Source organism: Lagenorhynchus albirostris, chromosome 18 (genome assembly GCF_949774975.1).
Source record: "Lagenorhynchus albirostris chromosome 18, mLagAlb1.1, whole genome shotgun sequence".
Classification (NCBI taxonomy): domain Eukaryota; kingdom Metazoa; phylum Chordata; class Mammalia; order Artiodactyla; family Delphinidae; genus Lagenorhynchus; species Lagenorhynchus albirostris.
The window spans coordinates 33,578,818-33,595,734 of record NC_083112.1 but is presented as its reverse complement, the minus strand read 5'-3'; the positions used below and the strand labels follow the sequence as shown (position 1 = coordinate 33,595,734).

Sequence of the window (16,917 nt, the reverse complement as noted above, 5' to 3'; positions counted from 1 at the left end):
AAAACTGGAATAGCTATTATGATTGTTGTCTCTGTAAAACATTTTGAAAGTTTGCCATCTAGAGTCAGACTTGGTACAAGTCCTCACCTGCTTTACTCTCACAGAAATCTTGATACTTCTCCCATTTGCTGTTTCCTCATCTCAGTAAATGGTATCATCATCCATCAAATTAAAAAAAAAGAAAAGTCACCACTGATTTCTGCCTTTACATCAACCCTCAGTTAAACTTATACCTATATCCACTCTTTTTTAGATTATTTTCCCATATAGGTATTGATTAGGGTATTGAGTAGAGTTCCCAGTGCTATACAGTGTGGTTTTTTTTTTTTGTTTTTTTAAAAAAAACAATCCCACACCATTTATTGTCATCTGGTAATAACATAAAGGTGAGCAAAACAATATGAATAAATGCTTTAGAACTACACTTCTAAAAAGCACACCTAAAAAATTGCACACCTAATTGTTGCCTTCTCAACAATTTCTCACTTCATTGATCATTTCTAGTTGGAGACACTTTGGAGCAGAGTAATGTTACCTCCTTTCAGCATGATCCAACCCAGTTGTTTTCTTGACTTTGTTTTAGAATGAATCTCTTCTGCATCATCTAATACGAGGTTCATATACTCATCAAAACCAATGATACAGCCCTCTATCCGCATATTCACTTGCTCATAAAGCCAGACCTGAATCCGAGATCTATTTTGCAAGTACCTGAAGATGAGATTGATTGGCTGCACCATCACCTTCTGCACCTTCTGGCCCTGGCCCCGATACGCCATGGTGGAAGCTCACAAAGACCACACTATCCTGCACACTCAGTGTGTTCTTTTCAATTATCTATTTTACATATAGTGGTGTGTATATGTCAATCCCGATCTCCCAATTTATCCCCCCCTTCCCCCTTGGTAACCATAAGTTTGTTTTCTATGTCTGTGACTCTATTTCAGTTTTGTAAATAAGTTCATTTGTACTATATTTTAGATTCCACATATAATTGATATCATAGGATATTTATCTTTCTCTGTCTGACTCTACTTTAAAATATATCTCAAATCTATTTTCTTTTCTTCCTATCCATTACCACCACCCCAGTCCAGGCTCTCCTTGTCTCACTAGGAGTTCAATATTAACAGATAACCGGTCTTATGTACTCTACTCTTGCCCACAATGAAATCATTCTTGTCACAGTAGGATAATTTACTTTTAAAAATGTAAATCAGCACTCATCAGTTCCCTGACTGAAATTCTCCAATGACCTTCTGCAGCCTGAATAAAAACATTTTCCAAACTACAACTTTCAGTGTCTTGAATGATTTATTTCTACTTATTTCTCCCATTTCTTCTGTTACCTCAGTCTAAGACCACCTGTTTCATTATTTATTTTTGTCCTCTTACTTGAATGTAGGTTTCAAGTTCATAGTAATTGAAACATGTTATGTAATTATATATACATAATTTATATACATCTTATACATATTATTGATATATGATAAATGAGCAAATGAATCCATGCAAGTCAGTTCTCTGCCTTCTCTACAGTTCCTTATGACACTAAGAGACCAGCCACAGTGACTCCAAGGGAAGTGCCCTAAAACCACTTTTCAGTGACAACCACTTGTTCAGCTGGGACTCCAACCCAAAACTCTCCAGGTAAGACTGGACTGTGCTCTGCACACATTCCACTCTTGTACTTAAGAGTTTTATTATCATAATTGGCCTGGAAAATGGCAGAGACTAAGTAGCATTCTCTTATTTTAAGAGATGAGGCAACAAATCTAAAAAGGCATATTAGCTTAAAGTGGCGCACTTTTGAAATATAGAGCTAATACATTGTTGAAAGTATATCTGTTCATTCATTCCATAGTCATTTATTATCTTACCAGACCATTTCAGGTTTTGTGGGGCCTGAGATATACAAAATTGGGGGTGAGGGATTCTTTTAATAAATACAAAAATTACTTTTTCAAGTTCCACTAAAGAGTGTGACTGTAAGAACACATGTCTAGGGTTTCTTCCTACTGTTTATGCAAATGAGGGGCCTGAAGTTTAAGTGTAATATGCTTGATGACAAATGGTGATCGGAGAGCCAACAAAACATTGTACCAGTCACTGGAATCAGTCGTGAAAGCTATCCCAGCTCTGAAGGAGGTGGTCAAAGGTGCAAAATTATAATAAATATCAAAATCGCTGGGGTCAAGTTAAGCCCAGGGTGTTTGGAAAGGACTAGGAAACTGGAGGACAGCTTGGGGAAGGCATTATGGAAGAAGTAACATTGTGACTGAGTGGTTTAGGTAAGACTTGTCCTGGCCAGGAAAATCGTCCTGGGAGGGGAGGGGAGAGGATGGTGTTAATGAAAATAAGATACAGCAGTGCATCAGACAGGGGCGATAGACTTTGCAAAAGTATCGAGATATAGAAGAGATTGGTAGACTTGTGAACTGTAAGTGCTTAGGTATCTGAGGAAGAAGCATCAAGCAATGATGAAATGATAGCAGAGAGCAGGCATTGGTACAAAAGAAACTTTCATGTCACAATAAGGAGTCTGTTTTCTCCTGCAAGCCATTGAAGATGTTTAAACAGGGAAATGATGTGAGAAATACAAGTCTTAATAAGATTATTCCTTTGGTAATGTAGAAAATTGGTGGAAGCAGGGCAAGATTGAAAGCAAGGGGAATAGATGAAATGCTATTGTTGTAACCAATGAGGAGGAAAATGATAAAGACCTTGAAATAAGGGGTTGAAAGGATACCTACTTCCGGTTCATGTTTTTCATTCAAAGATGAATAGTTTAAAGAACACAAAATGTAGTGGGAATTTTACCCTCATTAATAACAGGAACATTGGTAAATTGAGTATCCTGGCTAGTTGTCTCTGATCTGCTCCTACTGTGCCAACCTTGACAGTTAATCAAACCTCAGTTTTCTAGTCTGAGAGATGGTAGAACTGACCTAGATAATCTTTGAAGTTGCCTTGCAATTCTAAAATTCTATGGACTACACAGTTTTCCCCATTTCTATTATAGAGCTGTTATTTATTGCTCTTTTCTCTAAGTTAGGAAAAGAAAATGAGCTCATTAACTTGGAATTAATACTCCAGTTGTGCTGCCTTATATCTAGATTAAGTGACCATAGGTGCATGGGTTTATCTCTGGAATTTATATCCTGTTCCATTGAACTATATTTCTGTTTTTGTGCCAGTACTATACTGTCTTGATTACTGTAGCTTTGTAGTATAATCTGAAGTCAGGGAGCCTGATTCCTCCAGCTCAGTTTTTCTTTCTTAAGATTTCTTTGGCTATTTGAGATCTTTTGTGTTTCCATACAAATTGTAAAATATTTTGTTCTAATTCTCTGAAAAATGCCATTGGTAATTTGATAGGGATTGTGACAAATATGTAGATTGCTTTGGATAGTATAGTCATTTTCACAATATCGTTTCTTCCAATCCAATAACATAGTATGTCTCTCCATCTGTTTGTGTCACCTTTGATTTCTTTCATCAGTATCTTATAGTTTTCTAAGTACAGGTTTTTTCCTCCTTAGGTAGGTTTATTCATAGGTATTTTATTGTTTATTATGTGATGGTAAATGGGATTGTTTCCTTGATTTCTCTTTTTGAAATTTGTTGTTAGTGTATAGGAATGCAAGAGATTTCTGTTCATTAATTTTGTATCCTGCAACTTTACCAAATTCATTGATTAGCTCTAGTAGTTTTCTGGTAGCCTCTTTAGGATTTTGTATGTATAGTATCAAGTCATCTGCAGTGACAGTTTTACTTCTTCTTTTCCAGTTTGGATTCCTTTTATTTCTTTTTCTTCTCTGATTTCTGTGGCTAGGACTTTCAAAACTTTGATGAATAATAGTAACAAGAGTGGACATCCTTGTCTTGGTCCTAGACTTAGAGGAAATGCTTTCAGTTTTTCACCATTGAGAATGATGTTTGCTGTAGGTTTGTCATATGTGGCCTTTATTATGTTGAGGTAGGTCCCCTCTATGCCCTGGAGTGTTTTTTTCTTTTTTAACATCTTTATTGGGGTATAATTGCTTTACAATGGTGTGTTAGTTTCTACTTTATAACAAAGTGAATCAGTTATACATATATATATGTTCCCATGTTTTTAACATAAATGGGTGTTGAATTTTGTCAAAAGCTTTTTCTGTATCCACTGAGATGATCATATGGTTTTTAGTCCTCAGTTTGTTCATGTGGTATCTCAAACTGATTGATTTGTATATATTGAAAAATCCTTGCATCCCTGGGATAAATCCCACTTGATCATGGTGTACGATCTTTTTAATGTGTTGTTGGATTCAGTTTGCTAGTATTCTGTTGAAGATATTTGCATCTATGTTCATCAGTGTTATTGGCCTGTAATTTTCTTTTTTTGTGATATCTTTGTCTGGTTTTGGATTAAGAATGATGGTGACCCCACAGAATGAGCTTGGGAATGTTCTTTCCTCTGCAATTTTCTTGGAATACTTTGAGAAAGTGGTGTGAACTCTTCTCTAAATGTGTAATATAATTCACCTGTGAAGTTCTCTGGTCCTGGGTTTTTATTTGTTGAAAGATTTTAATCACAGTTTCAATTTCAGTACTTGTGATTGCTCTGTTCATATTTTCTATTTCTTCCTGGTTCAGTCTTGGAATGTTGTGCCTTTCAAAGAATTTGTCCATTTCTTCTAGGTTATCCATTTTATTGGTGTATAGTTGCCTGCAGTAGTCTCTTATGATCCTTTGTATTTCTGTGTTGACAGTTGTAACTTCTTTTTCATTACTAATTTTATTGATTTGAGTCCTCTCCCTTTTTTTCTTGATGAGTCTGGCTAAAAGTTCATCAATTTTGTTTATCTTTTCACAAAAGCAGCTTTTAGTTTCATTGATATTTTCTATTGTGTTCTTTGTTTCTATTCCATTTATTTCTTCTCTGTTCTTTATGATTTCTTTCCTTCTATTAATTTTGGGTTCTGGTTGTTCTTCTTTCTCTAGTTGCTTTAATTGTAAAGTTAGGTTGTTTATTTGAGATTCTTCTTATTTCTTGAGGTAAGATTGTATTCCTATAAACTTCCCTCTTAGAACTGCTTTTGATGTGTCCCATAGGTTTTGGATTGTGGTGTTTTCATTGTCATTTATCTCTGGGTACTTTTTGATTTCCTCTTTGATTTCTTCAGTGATCCGTTGGTTATTTAATAACATAGTGTTTAGCCCTCATGTGTTTGTGATTTTTACTTTTTTTTCCTGAAATTGATTTCTAATCTCATAGCTTTGTGATCAGAGAAGTTGCTTGATATGATTTCAATTTTGGTATATTTACTGAGGCTTGATTTTTGGCCCCAGATGTGATCTACCCTGGAGAATGTTCCAGGTGTCCTTGAGAAAAAAATGTATTCTGCTGCTGTCACATGGAATGTCCTATAGTTATCAATAAAGCCTTTCTATTCTAATCTGTCATTTAAGGCTTGTGTTTCCTTATTAATTTTCTGTCTGTATGATCTGTCCATTGATGAAAGTGGGGTGTTAAAGTCCCTTACTATTATTGTGTTACTGTCGATTTCCCCTTTTATGGCTGTTAGCATTTGCCTTTGTATTGAGGTGCTCCTATTTTGGATGCATATATATTTACAATAATTATATCTTCTTCTTGGATTAATCCCTTGATCATTATGTGGTGTCATTCCTTTTTTTCTTATAACAGTCTTTATTTTAAAGTGTATTTTGTTTGATATGAGTATTGTTACTCCAGCTTTCTTTTGATTTCCATTTGCATGGAATACCTTTTTTGATCCCCTCACTTTTAATTTGTATGTGTCCCTAGGTCTGAAGTGGGACTCTTGTAGACAATATATATACAGGTCTTGTTTTTGTATCCATTCAGCCAGCTTATGTCTTTTGGTTGGAGCATTTAATCCATTTACATTTAAAGTAATTATCAACATGTGTGTTGATATTTTTATTGCCATTTTTAAAATTGTTTGGGGTTTTTTTGTAGGTCTTTTTTCTTCCTTTTCTCTTTTGTTCTCTTCTCTTGTGGTTTGATAAGCATCTTTAGTGTTATGTTTGGGTTACTTTTTCTTTTTTGTGTGTGTATCTATTGTAGTTTTTTTGTTTGCATTTCCCATTTCCCCTTCCTAGAGAAGTTCCTTTAGCATTTGTTGTAAAGCTGGTTTGGTAGTGCTGAATTATCTTTGTTTTTGCTTGTCTGTAAAGCTTTTGATTTCTCTGTTGAATCTGAATGAGTGCCTTGCTGGGTAGAGTAATCTTGGTTGTAGGTTTTTTCCCTTTCATCACTTTAAATATATCATGCCACTCCCTTCTGGCCTGCAGAGTTTCTGCTGAAAAATGAGCTGATAACCTTATGGGGATTCCCTATCATGTTACTTGTTCTTTTCTCTTGTTGTTTAAATTTTTTTTTTGTATTTAATTTTTGTTAATTTGATTAATATGTGTCTCAGCATGTTTCTTCTTGGGTTTATCCTGTATGGGACTCTCTGCACTTCCTGGACTTGGGTTTATATTTCCTTTCCTATGTTAGGAATTTTTTTTTATTATAATTTCTTCAAATATATTCTCAGGCCCTTTCTCTTTTTCTTCTCCTTCTGAGACCCCTATAATTCAAATGTTGATGTATTTCATGTTGTCCCAGAGATCTCTGAGGCTGTCCTTATTTGTTTTCATGTTTTTTTCTTTATTCTGTTTCACAGCAGTGATTTCCACCATTCTGTCTTCTAGCTCACTTATCCATTCTTCTACCTCAGTTATTTTGCTATTGTTTGCTTCTAGTGTATTTTTCCATTTCAGTTATTGTATGTTCATCTCTGTTTATGTGTTCTTTATTTCATCCTGGTCTTCATTAAACATTTCTTATGTCTTCTCAATTCATGCCTCCATTCTTTTTCCAAGATCTTGGATCCTTTTTACTATCATTACTCTGAATACATTTTAAGGTAGATTGCCTATCTCCTCTTCATTTGGTTGTTATTGTAGGTTTTTTTCTTGCCTCTTTGTCTGCAAAATATTCCTTTGTCACCTCATTTTATCAGATTTTCTGTGTTTGTGGTCTCCTTTCTGCAGGCTACAGGATCGCAATTTCTCTCGCTGCTGGTGTCTGCTCCCTGGTAGCTGAGGTTGGTCTAGAGGCTTGTGCCATTATCCCCTTGATAGAAGGTTTGACTGGTGTTGTGGTGCCCAAAGCCTGCCCTGGATATTGAGCAAGGCCTGCCCTTTGCTATGTGATTGCTACTGCCCTGGCAGGGGTGGAGTCTGATCCTTAGTTATTGGAGTAGAGACCCCCACATCTGTTTCTTAACTGTGTTTCTGATCTGTGGTGCAAAGTAGACAGGATTGGAGCACACCCACTGGAAGGGAATCCAGTGAGTATTTCTCCTCTGGAGTTGTTCACCTGTGAATGTGCTCTGTTGTGTCCCCTTTTGGCCATTGCGTGGGCTCACAAAGTACACTGTTGTTAACACTGCTCTTGGTCCCACCTTAACTGTGAGTATGCTGGCAACTGGCACTGGTGTCTCTCAGGCATTAATTTCACCAGGCCACCAGTGCAGATCCACTGAGGTCAGGTCCCAAGACTAGTAGTTGTGCACCTGGACCTGTTGTGGGAGGTATGGAGGAAACTTAGACATCTGACCCAACCACCATGAATATATGCCCACAAAGCCCACAGATGCTAAAGTCAGACCTATCTCAGCTGCAGGAGTGCTTGTTGTCCATTTGGACATTCTGCAGATGCTGAATTTAGGAAGCCACCGACAGAGGTGTAATTTTGTGGTTTGTGCAGCTGTGAGGAGGAATTTCAGCTCTTCTCCTTTAGTCACACAGCCCCTGGGGCTCAACTGTGGTTTCAGCCCCACCTCTGTGTGTGTTGCTCCCACCAGAGTCTCCTCCAGAAGTTGCATGAGCACAGAAGCCTATCAGGCAGGAAGGAACCGAGGCACCAATCAGGGAGAGCAGGCCACCCAGGTGGGAGAATGCTGGGGTAGCAACTGGAACGCACAAGTCCATCAGGTAGCAAATGGGGTGAGTGGGTAGCCCAGGCAGCTGGGGGGGGGCAGGGGTATGCAAGCCAGCTCCGGTGGGACCCCTCCCTAGTGCCAGTGGAGGAGGGGCCAATGCATGAGGAGAGTGACTGCAATGGTGGTCCTGCCCTTTTTGCATCACTCAACAGTAGTGCTTTGTTTCTGTGGTAGTCCAGGATTCCTCCTTGAGCATTCCCAATTGTGGAGCTCCCCACTCCTGTCACCTCAGGCTGTCTCTTCCCAGCCAACAGCATTCCCCTCACTGGGTCTGCTCTTCAAACCCCACATTCCAGCACGCAGTCCTTGTGTGCACTGGCAGACACCTGTCTCAGGCTGAGACATGCAGGGCTGTGGCATGGACCATCTGCATGGATATCACTCTGTACTGCCTGTCCCAGACTTGTTTCTGGGCTCTCCTCTAAGCCCCCAAAGTTCTCCTTCTGTCCCAGATGATCTCCCTGCTGGTAAGGGGGCTTTCCCAGGTGCAGGAAACTCTTCTCACCTTCAGCTCTCCACTAGGAGTTCAGGTCCCATCCTGCTTCCTCTCCTCTTCCTTTTCCCTTCTTGTTTCATTCATCCTACCCAGTTATGTGAGGATGTTTTTTGTCATTTTAGGTGTCCAAGGTCTTCTGCTACTGTTCAGCAGGTGCTCTGTGAGAATTTTTTCATTTGTAAATGTATTCTTGATGCATTTGTAGGGAGAGATGAACTCCATGTCCTCCTACCCCACCACCATCTTGGCAAGGCTCTCTTTTCCATTTAAAGTCTCTTCAACCTTTCTTGTACGGCTAGTCTAGTGGTGATGAACTTATCTTTTGCTTGTCTGGGAAACTCTTTATCTCTCCTTTAATTCTGAATGAAAACCTTCCCAGAAAGAATATTCTTGGTAGTAAATTTTTACTTTTCAGTACTTTGGAATATTGTGCCAGTCCATTCTGAGATACAAAGTTTCTGCTGAAAAATCAGTGCATAGTCTTGAGGTTCTCTAGGTCATAGATGCTTTTTTTTTTTTTCCTCTTACTGCTTTTAAGATCTCTCTTTACCTTTAAATTTTCACATTCTAATTATAATGTGTCTTGGTGTGGATCTCTTTAGGTTCCCTATTGTTTGAGATTGTCTGTGCTTCCGGAGCATGAATGTCTGTTTCTTTCACTAGGTTAGAGAAATTTTCAGCCATTATTTCCTCATATAAGTTTTAATGTTCCTTTTCTTTCTTTTCTCCTTCTGGGATCCCTGTAATGTAAATACTAGTATGCTTGATGAATTCCCAAAAGTCGCTTAACCTATTCTCATTTTTTAAATCTTTTTTTTCTCTTTTGCTATTCTGATTGGTTGATTTTCACTACCCTCTCTTCCAGATCACTGCATCTTCTAATCTACTGTTGATTCTCTCTAGTGTATTTTTCATTTCAGTTATTATGTTCTTCAGTTCTGATTGGTTCTTTTTTATATTTTCTATCTCTTTGTTGAAGTTCTCATTGCGTTCATCCATTCTTTTTTTTTTTTTTTAACCTGTGACTCATTTATTTTGTAACTGGAAGTTTGAACCTCTTAAATTCCCTCACCATCTTCACTCATCTCCTCAACTCCTCCTCTCTGGGAACCACCTGTTTTTTTCTCTGTATCTATCAGTCTTTATCTGTTTTGTTTGTACATTTTTTTTAGATTCCACATATAAGTGTAATCATACGGTATTTGTCTTTCTCTGTTTGGCTTATTTCACTTAGCATAATACACTCTAGGTCCACCCATATTGCTGCAAATGATGAGATTTCATATTTTTATGATTCAGAAATATGCCATTGTATATATAAACCATATCTTCTTTATCCATTCATCTATCAGTGGTCACTTAGATTGCTTCCATATCTTGGTTATTGTAAATAATGCTGCAATATGTAATGAACATAGGGGTGCATATATCTTTTTGAATTAGTGTTTTCCTTTTCTTTGAATAAATACCCAGGTTTGGAATTGCTGTATCATATTGTAGTTCTACTTTTAACCTTTTTGAGGACCATCCATACTTTTTTCCATAATGGCTGCACCAATTACATTCCCACCAACAGTGCACAAGAGTCTGGTTTTCTCCACATCCTCACCAACCCTTTTTATCTGATGTGTTTTTGATAATAGCCATACTGACAGGTGTGTGGTGATATGTCACTGTGGCTGTGACTTGTATTTCCCTGATGATTAGTGATGTTGAGAATCTTTTCATGTGTCTATTGGCTATCTGTACGTCTCCTTTGGAAAAATGTCTATTCAGGTCCTCTGTCCCTGCATTAATTTGTTTGCTAGTATTTTTTGATGTTGAGTTGTATGAGTTATATATATATATGTTTTGGATATCAACTCCACATCAGATATTTCATTTGTAAATATCTTCTTCCATTCAGTAGGTGGCCTTCTCATTTTTTTGATAGTCCTTTCACTGTGCAAAAGCTCTTTAGTTTGATGTAGTCACATTTGTTTATTTTTTCTCTTCTTTTCCTTGCCTGAAGAAACAGAGCCAAAAATACCTTGCAAAACCAATGCCAATGCGTGTACTGTCTATGTTTTCTTCAAGGAGTTTTAAGTTTCAAGTAATACATTAAAATATATAATTCAGGGCTTCCCTGGTGGAGCAGTGGTTGAGAGTCCGCCTGCCGATGCAGGGGACACGGGTTCGTGCCCCGGTCTGGGAAGATCCCACATGCCGTGGAGCGGCTGGGCCCGTGAGCCATGGCCGCTGAGCCTGCACGTCCGGAGCCTGTGCTCCGCAACGGGAAAGGCCACAACAGTGAGAGGCCCACATACCGCAAAAAAAAAATATATATATATATATATATATATATAAAATTCATACTTTGTATGATGAAAAAGTAGTCAAATTTGATTCTTTTGCATTTAGCTGTCCAGTTTTCCTAAACCTTTTATTGAGGAGGCAATCTTTTCTCCATTGTATATTCTTACTTCCTTTGTCATAGATTAATTGTTGATAAAAGTGTGGGTTCTTTTCTGAGCTCTCTGTTTTATTCCATTGATAGATGTGTCTGTGTTTGTGCCAGTAACATACTGTTTCTGATGACTACAGTTTTGCAGCATAGTTTGAATTCAGGGAGGGCATTACCTCCAGCTTTTTTCTTCTTCTAGATTGTTTTGGCTTTTAAGGCTTTTTCATGTTTCCAAAAATTTTAGAATGACTTCTCCCAGTTTTGTGAAAAACTTGGTTTGTGATTTGAAAGACGTTGCATAAAATCTGTATGTAACCTTGATAGTATGGTCAGTTTAACAATATTAATTATTCCAGTCCGTAAACAAGATCTATCTCTCCATTTGTTTGCATTGTCTTAAATATCTTTCATAGATATATTTTTCCAAGTACAGGTCTTTTACATCCTTTGTTAGATTTATTCCAGGTTATTTTATTTTTGATGCAACTGTAAATGAAATTGTTTTAAAATTTTCTCTGTCTGATAATTTGTTGTTAGTGTATAGAAATGCAACTGATTTTTTATACTAATTTTGTACCTGCAAGTTTCCTGAATTCATTGATATGTTCAAATGTTTTTTTTCATGGTGCCTTTAGTATTTTCTATACATATAGTATAATGTCATCTGCAGACAGTGACAACTTCACTTCTTCCTTTAGAATTTGGATGTATTTTATTTCTTTTTCTTTTCTGATTGCTGTTGTTAGGACTTCCAATACTATGTTGAATAAATGTTGCAAGACTGGGCATCCTTGTCTTATTCCTAATCATAAAAGTAATGCTTTCAACTTTTCACCATTGAGTATGATGTTAGCTGTGGGCTTGTCACTCATGGTCTTTATCATATTCAGGTATGTTCCCTTGATATCCACTATGTGGAGAGTTTTTAAGATTAAGATTGTTGAATTTTGTCAAAATATTTTCCTACATCTATTGAGATGATCATAATATTATTATACTTCAATTTGTAACTGTGGGGTATAACATGGTTTGACTTACAGATATTGAATCATATTTGCATCCCTAAGATAAATCCCATTGGATCATGATGTATAATATTTTTAATGAATTGATAAATTTGGCTTGCTAATATTTTATTTAGGATTTTTGTTCTATATGCATCAGTGATATTGGCCTATAATTTTCTTTTTTAGTAGTGTATTTGTCTAGTTTTGGATTCAGGGTGATGCTAAACTTTTGAATAAGTTGAGAACAATTTCCTCCTCTTCAATTTTGTGGAATAGTTTGAGAAGGATAGGTACTAGTTCTCCTTAATGTTTTTAGCAGAATTACCCTTGAAGCCAACTGGTCCTAGACTTTTTTGTTGTTGGAATTTTCTTTATTACTGATTCAAATTCATTACTGGTAATTGCTCTCTTTACAGTTTTTTTATTCTTACTGATTCATTCTTTGGAGATTGTACATTTCTAGAAGTTTGTTCATTTCTTTTAGGCTGTCTGTGTACTTGTTCATAGTTATCTATTATGATCCTTTGTATTTCTATGGTGTTGATTTTAATTTCTCCTTTTTCACTTCTAATTTTATTGAGTTGGCGCCTCTCTATTTTTTATTGATGAATATGGTTAACAGTTTATCAATTTTGTTTATCTTTTCAAAGAACCTGATCTTAGTTTCATTGACCTTTTCTATTGTTTTTTAGTCTCTATTTCATTTCTTTCTGCTCTGATCTTTATTATTATTTTGTTTTCTGCTAACTTTGTGTTTTGCTTTTCTTCTTTTTCCAGTTTCTTTAGATAAAATGTAAAATTGTTTATTTGAGGTTTTTCATGTTTCAAGAGATAGGCTTTTATTGCTATAAGCTTCTTTCTTAGAACTGTTTTTGCTAAATCCCATGGATTTCAGGTCATTGTGTTTTATTTTTCTTTTGTCTACAGTCATTATTGATATCCTCTTCGACTCATTTATAAACCCATTGTGTTTTTCTTTTTTACTAGTATATTGTTAACCCTCCAAATTTTGTGTTTTTTTCAGTCTTTTTTCTTTTTGTTGATTTTTTCATCTCACACTATTGTGGTAAAAAATAATGCTTGATGTGATTTCAGTCTTCTTAAATTTATTAAGAAGACTTGTTTTGTGGACTAGAATATGATTTATTTTAGAGTATATTCCATGTGTACTTGAAAGCAATTTGTATTCTGCTGCTTTTGAATGGAATGTTTTATATATATATCATATATCTTTCTAATGAGTCTTTTAAGGACAGTGTTTCTTTATTGATTTGCTATATGATCTATATATTGCTTTATATATATGATCTTTCCATTGATGTAAGTGGGGTGTTAAAGTACCCTACTATTATAGTGTTATCATAAATTTCTCCCATTATGTCTGTTAATATTTGCTTGATGTATTTAGGTGCCCCCAAGTTGGGTGCATATATAGTTACAACTGTTATATCTTCTGGTTGTAATGATCCTTTTTAACATTATGTAATACCTTCTTTTTCTCTTGTCTTTGTTTTAAAGTGTACTTTCTCTATAAAAGTATTGCTAACCTGGCTTTCTTTCCATTTCCATTTGCAAGGAGTAACTTTTTGCTTCCCCTCACATTCAGTCCATGTGTCTCTTTAGATATAAAGTGAGTCTCTTGTAGGAAGCATATAGATGGGTCTTGTTTTTACATAGTTAATGAATGTCTTTTTAAATTAATTTTTATTGCAGCATAGTTGTTTCACAATGTTGTGTTAGGTTCTGCTGTACAGCAAAGTGAATCAGTTTTACATATATATACATAACCACTCTTTTTTAGATTCTATACCCATATAGGTCACAGCAGATTATTGAATAGAGTTTCCTGTGCTATATTGTGGACTCTTATTGGTTAGATGTTTCATATATAGTAGTGAGTATATGTCAACACAAATCTCTCAATTTATCTCTCCTCATATCCTTTCCCCTTTGGTAACCATAAGTTAGTTTCCTACATCTGTGACTCTATTTCTCTTTCATCAAAAGTCTCATTTGTATGACTTTTTTAGATTCCACATATAAGCAATATCATATATTTGTCATTCTATTTCTGACTTACTTCACTCAGTATGACAATCTCTAGCTTCATCCATTTTGCTGCAAATAGCTTTATTTCATTCTTTGCTGTGGCTGAGTAATATTCAGTTGTATATATGTACCATGTCTTCTTTATCTGTTCCTATGTTGATGGACATTTCAGTTGCTTCCAAGTCTTGGATGGTGTAAATGGTGCTACAAAGAATATTTAGATACATGTATCTTTTAGAATTATGGCTTTCTCCATGTTTGTAGAGGTTTGATGATGGTCATTCTGACTGGTATGAGGTGATACATTATTTTAGTTTTGATTTGCATTTATCTAATAGTGATGTTGAGATGATTTCATGTGCCTCTTGTCCATTTGAATGTCTTTGGAGAAATGTCTATTTAGATCTTCCACCCATTTGTTTGATTGGGTTGTTTGTTTTTATGATATTGAGCTGCATGAGCTGTTTGTATATTTTGGAGATTAATCCCTTGTTGATCACTTTGTTTCCAAATATTTTCTTCCATTCTGAGGATTTTCTTTTCATTTTGTTTATGGTTCCCTTTGCTGTGCAAACACTTTTAAGTTTCACTGAGTCCCATTTGTTTATTTTTGTTTTTATTTTCATTACTCTAGGAGGTAGATCTCTTTCTGCAATTTATGTCAGAGAGTGTTCTGCCTTTGTTTTCTTCTAAGAGTTTTAGAGTATCCAGTCTTACATTTAGGTCTTTAATCCATTTTGAGTTTATTTTTGTGTATGGTGTTAAGGTGTGTTTTAATTTCATTCTTTTACGTGTAGCTGTCCAGTTTGCACAAAACCACACATTGAAGAGACTGTGTTTTCTCCATTGTATATTCTTGCCTCCTTTGTCATAGATTAGGTGGCCATAGATGCATGGGTTTATCGCTGGTCTTTCTATCCTATTTCTATCCATTGATCTATATTTCTATTTTTGTACCATACTGTTTTGATTACTGTAGCTTTGCAATATAGTCTGAAGTCAGGGAGCCTGATTTCTCCAGCTCCTTTTTTTCTTTTTTTAACATCTTTATTGGAGTATAATTGTTTTACAATGGTGTGTTAGCTTCTGCTTTATAACAAAGTGAATCAGCTATACATATACCTATATCTCCATATCTCTTCCCTCTTGTGTCTCCCTCCCTCCAACCCTCCCTATCCCACCTCTCTAGGTGGTCACAAAGCACCAAACTGATCTCCCTGTGCTATGAGGCTACTTCCCACTAGCTATTGATTTTACATTTGGTAGTGTATATATGTCCATGCCAATCTCTCACTTTGTCCCAGCTTACCCTTCCCCCTCCTCATGTCCTCAAGTCCATTCTCTAGTAGGTCTGCATCTTTATTCCCATCCTGCCCCTAGGTTCTTCATAACCTTTTTTTTTTTTTTTTAGATTCCATATATATGTGTTAGCATATGGTATTTGTTTTTCTCTTTCTGACTTACTTCACTCTGTATGACAGACTCTAGGTCCATCCACCTCACTACAAATAACTCAATTTCGTTCCTTTTTATGGCTGAGTAATATTCCATTGTATATATGTGCCACATCTTCTTTATCCATTCACCTGTTGATGGACACTTAGGTTGCTTCCATGTCCTGACTATTGTAAATAGATACAGCTTTGACTATTTGGCATCTTTTATGTTTCCATACAAATTGTAAAATATTTTGTTTTAATTCTGTGAAAAATGCCATTGGTAATTTGATAGGGATTATAATGAATCTGTAGATTACTTTGGATAGTATTGTCATTTTGACAGTATTGATTCTTCCATTCTAAGAACATGTCATATCTCTCCATCTGTTTGTGTTCTTTTATTTCTTTCATCAATATCTTATAGTTTTCAGAGTACAGGTCTTTTTCTTCCTTATGTATGTTTATTCTTAGGTATTTTATATTTTTTGTGTGATGGTAAATGGGATTGTTTCCTTAAATTCTCTTTTTGATCTTTCTTCATAGTGTGTAGGAATGCAAGAGATTTCTGTGTATCAATTTTGTATCCTGCAACTTTAGCAAATTCATTGATGAGGTCTAGTAGTTTTTGGTAGCATCTTTAGGATTTTCTATGTATAGTATCATATCTGCAAACAGTAACAGTTTAATTTTTTTTTTAAATTTGGATTCCTTTTATTTCTTTTTCATCTCAGATTGCTGTGGCTAGGACTTCCAAAACTATGTTGAATAAAAGTGGACACAGTGGACAACCTTATTTGTTCCTGATCTTAGAGGAAATACTTTCAGCTTTTCACCACTGAGAATGATGTTTGCTGTGGGTTTGTCGTATATGGCCTTTATTATGTTGAGGTATGTTCCCTCTATGCCCACTTTCTGGAGTGTTTTTATCATAAATCGGTGTTGAATATTGTCAAAAGCTTTTTCGGCATCTATAGAGATGACCATATCCTTTTTTTTTTTTTTAACATCTTTATTGGAGTATAATTGCTTTACAGTGGTGTGTTAGTTTCTGCTTTATAACCATCTCACACTGGTCAGAATGGCAATCATCAAATATCTACCAACAATAATTGCTGGAGAGAATGTGGAGAAAAGGGAACACTCTTGCCCTGTTGGTGGGAATGTAAATTGATACAGCCACTATGGAAAACAGTATGGAGGTTCCTTTAAAAACTAAAAATAAAATTACCATATGACTCAGCAATCCCACTGCTGGACATATACCCTGAGAAATCCATAATTCAAAAAGAGTCATGTACCAAAATGTTCACTGCAGCTCTATTTACAATAGCCAGGACATGGAAGCAACCTAAGTGTCCATCATCGGATGAATGGATAAAGAAGATGTGGCACATATATACAATGGAATATTACTCAGCCATAAAAAGAAACGAAATTGAGTTATTTGTAGTGAGGTGGATGG

At 35.9% G+C, this 16,917-nt stretch overlaps 1 protein-coding gene across 1 annotated transcript; it reads right to left on the bottom strand.

Annotated features, from left to right (window-relative positions):
- Positions 1-471: 471 nt before the first annotated feature.
- LOC132508774 (small nuclear ribonucleoprotein E-like) lies at positions 472-810 on the bottom strand. The gene has a single exon (XM_060129136.1). The coding sequence runs from the start codon at positions 777-779 to the stop codon at positions 501-503; it is 279 nt and encodes a 92-aa protein (XP_059985119.1). The 5' UTR covers positions 780-810; the 3' UTR covers positions 472-500.
- Positions 811-16,917: the final 16,107 nt, after the last annotated feature.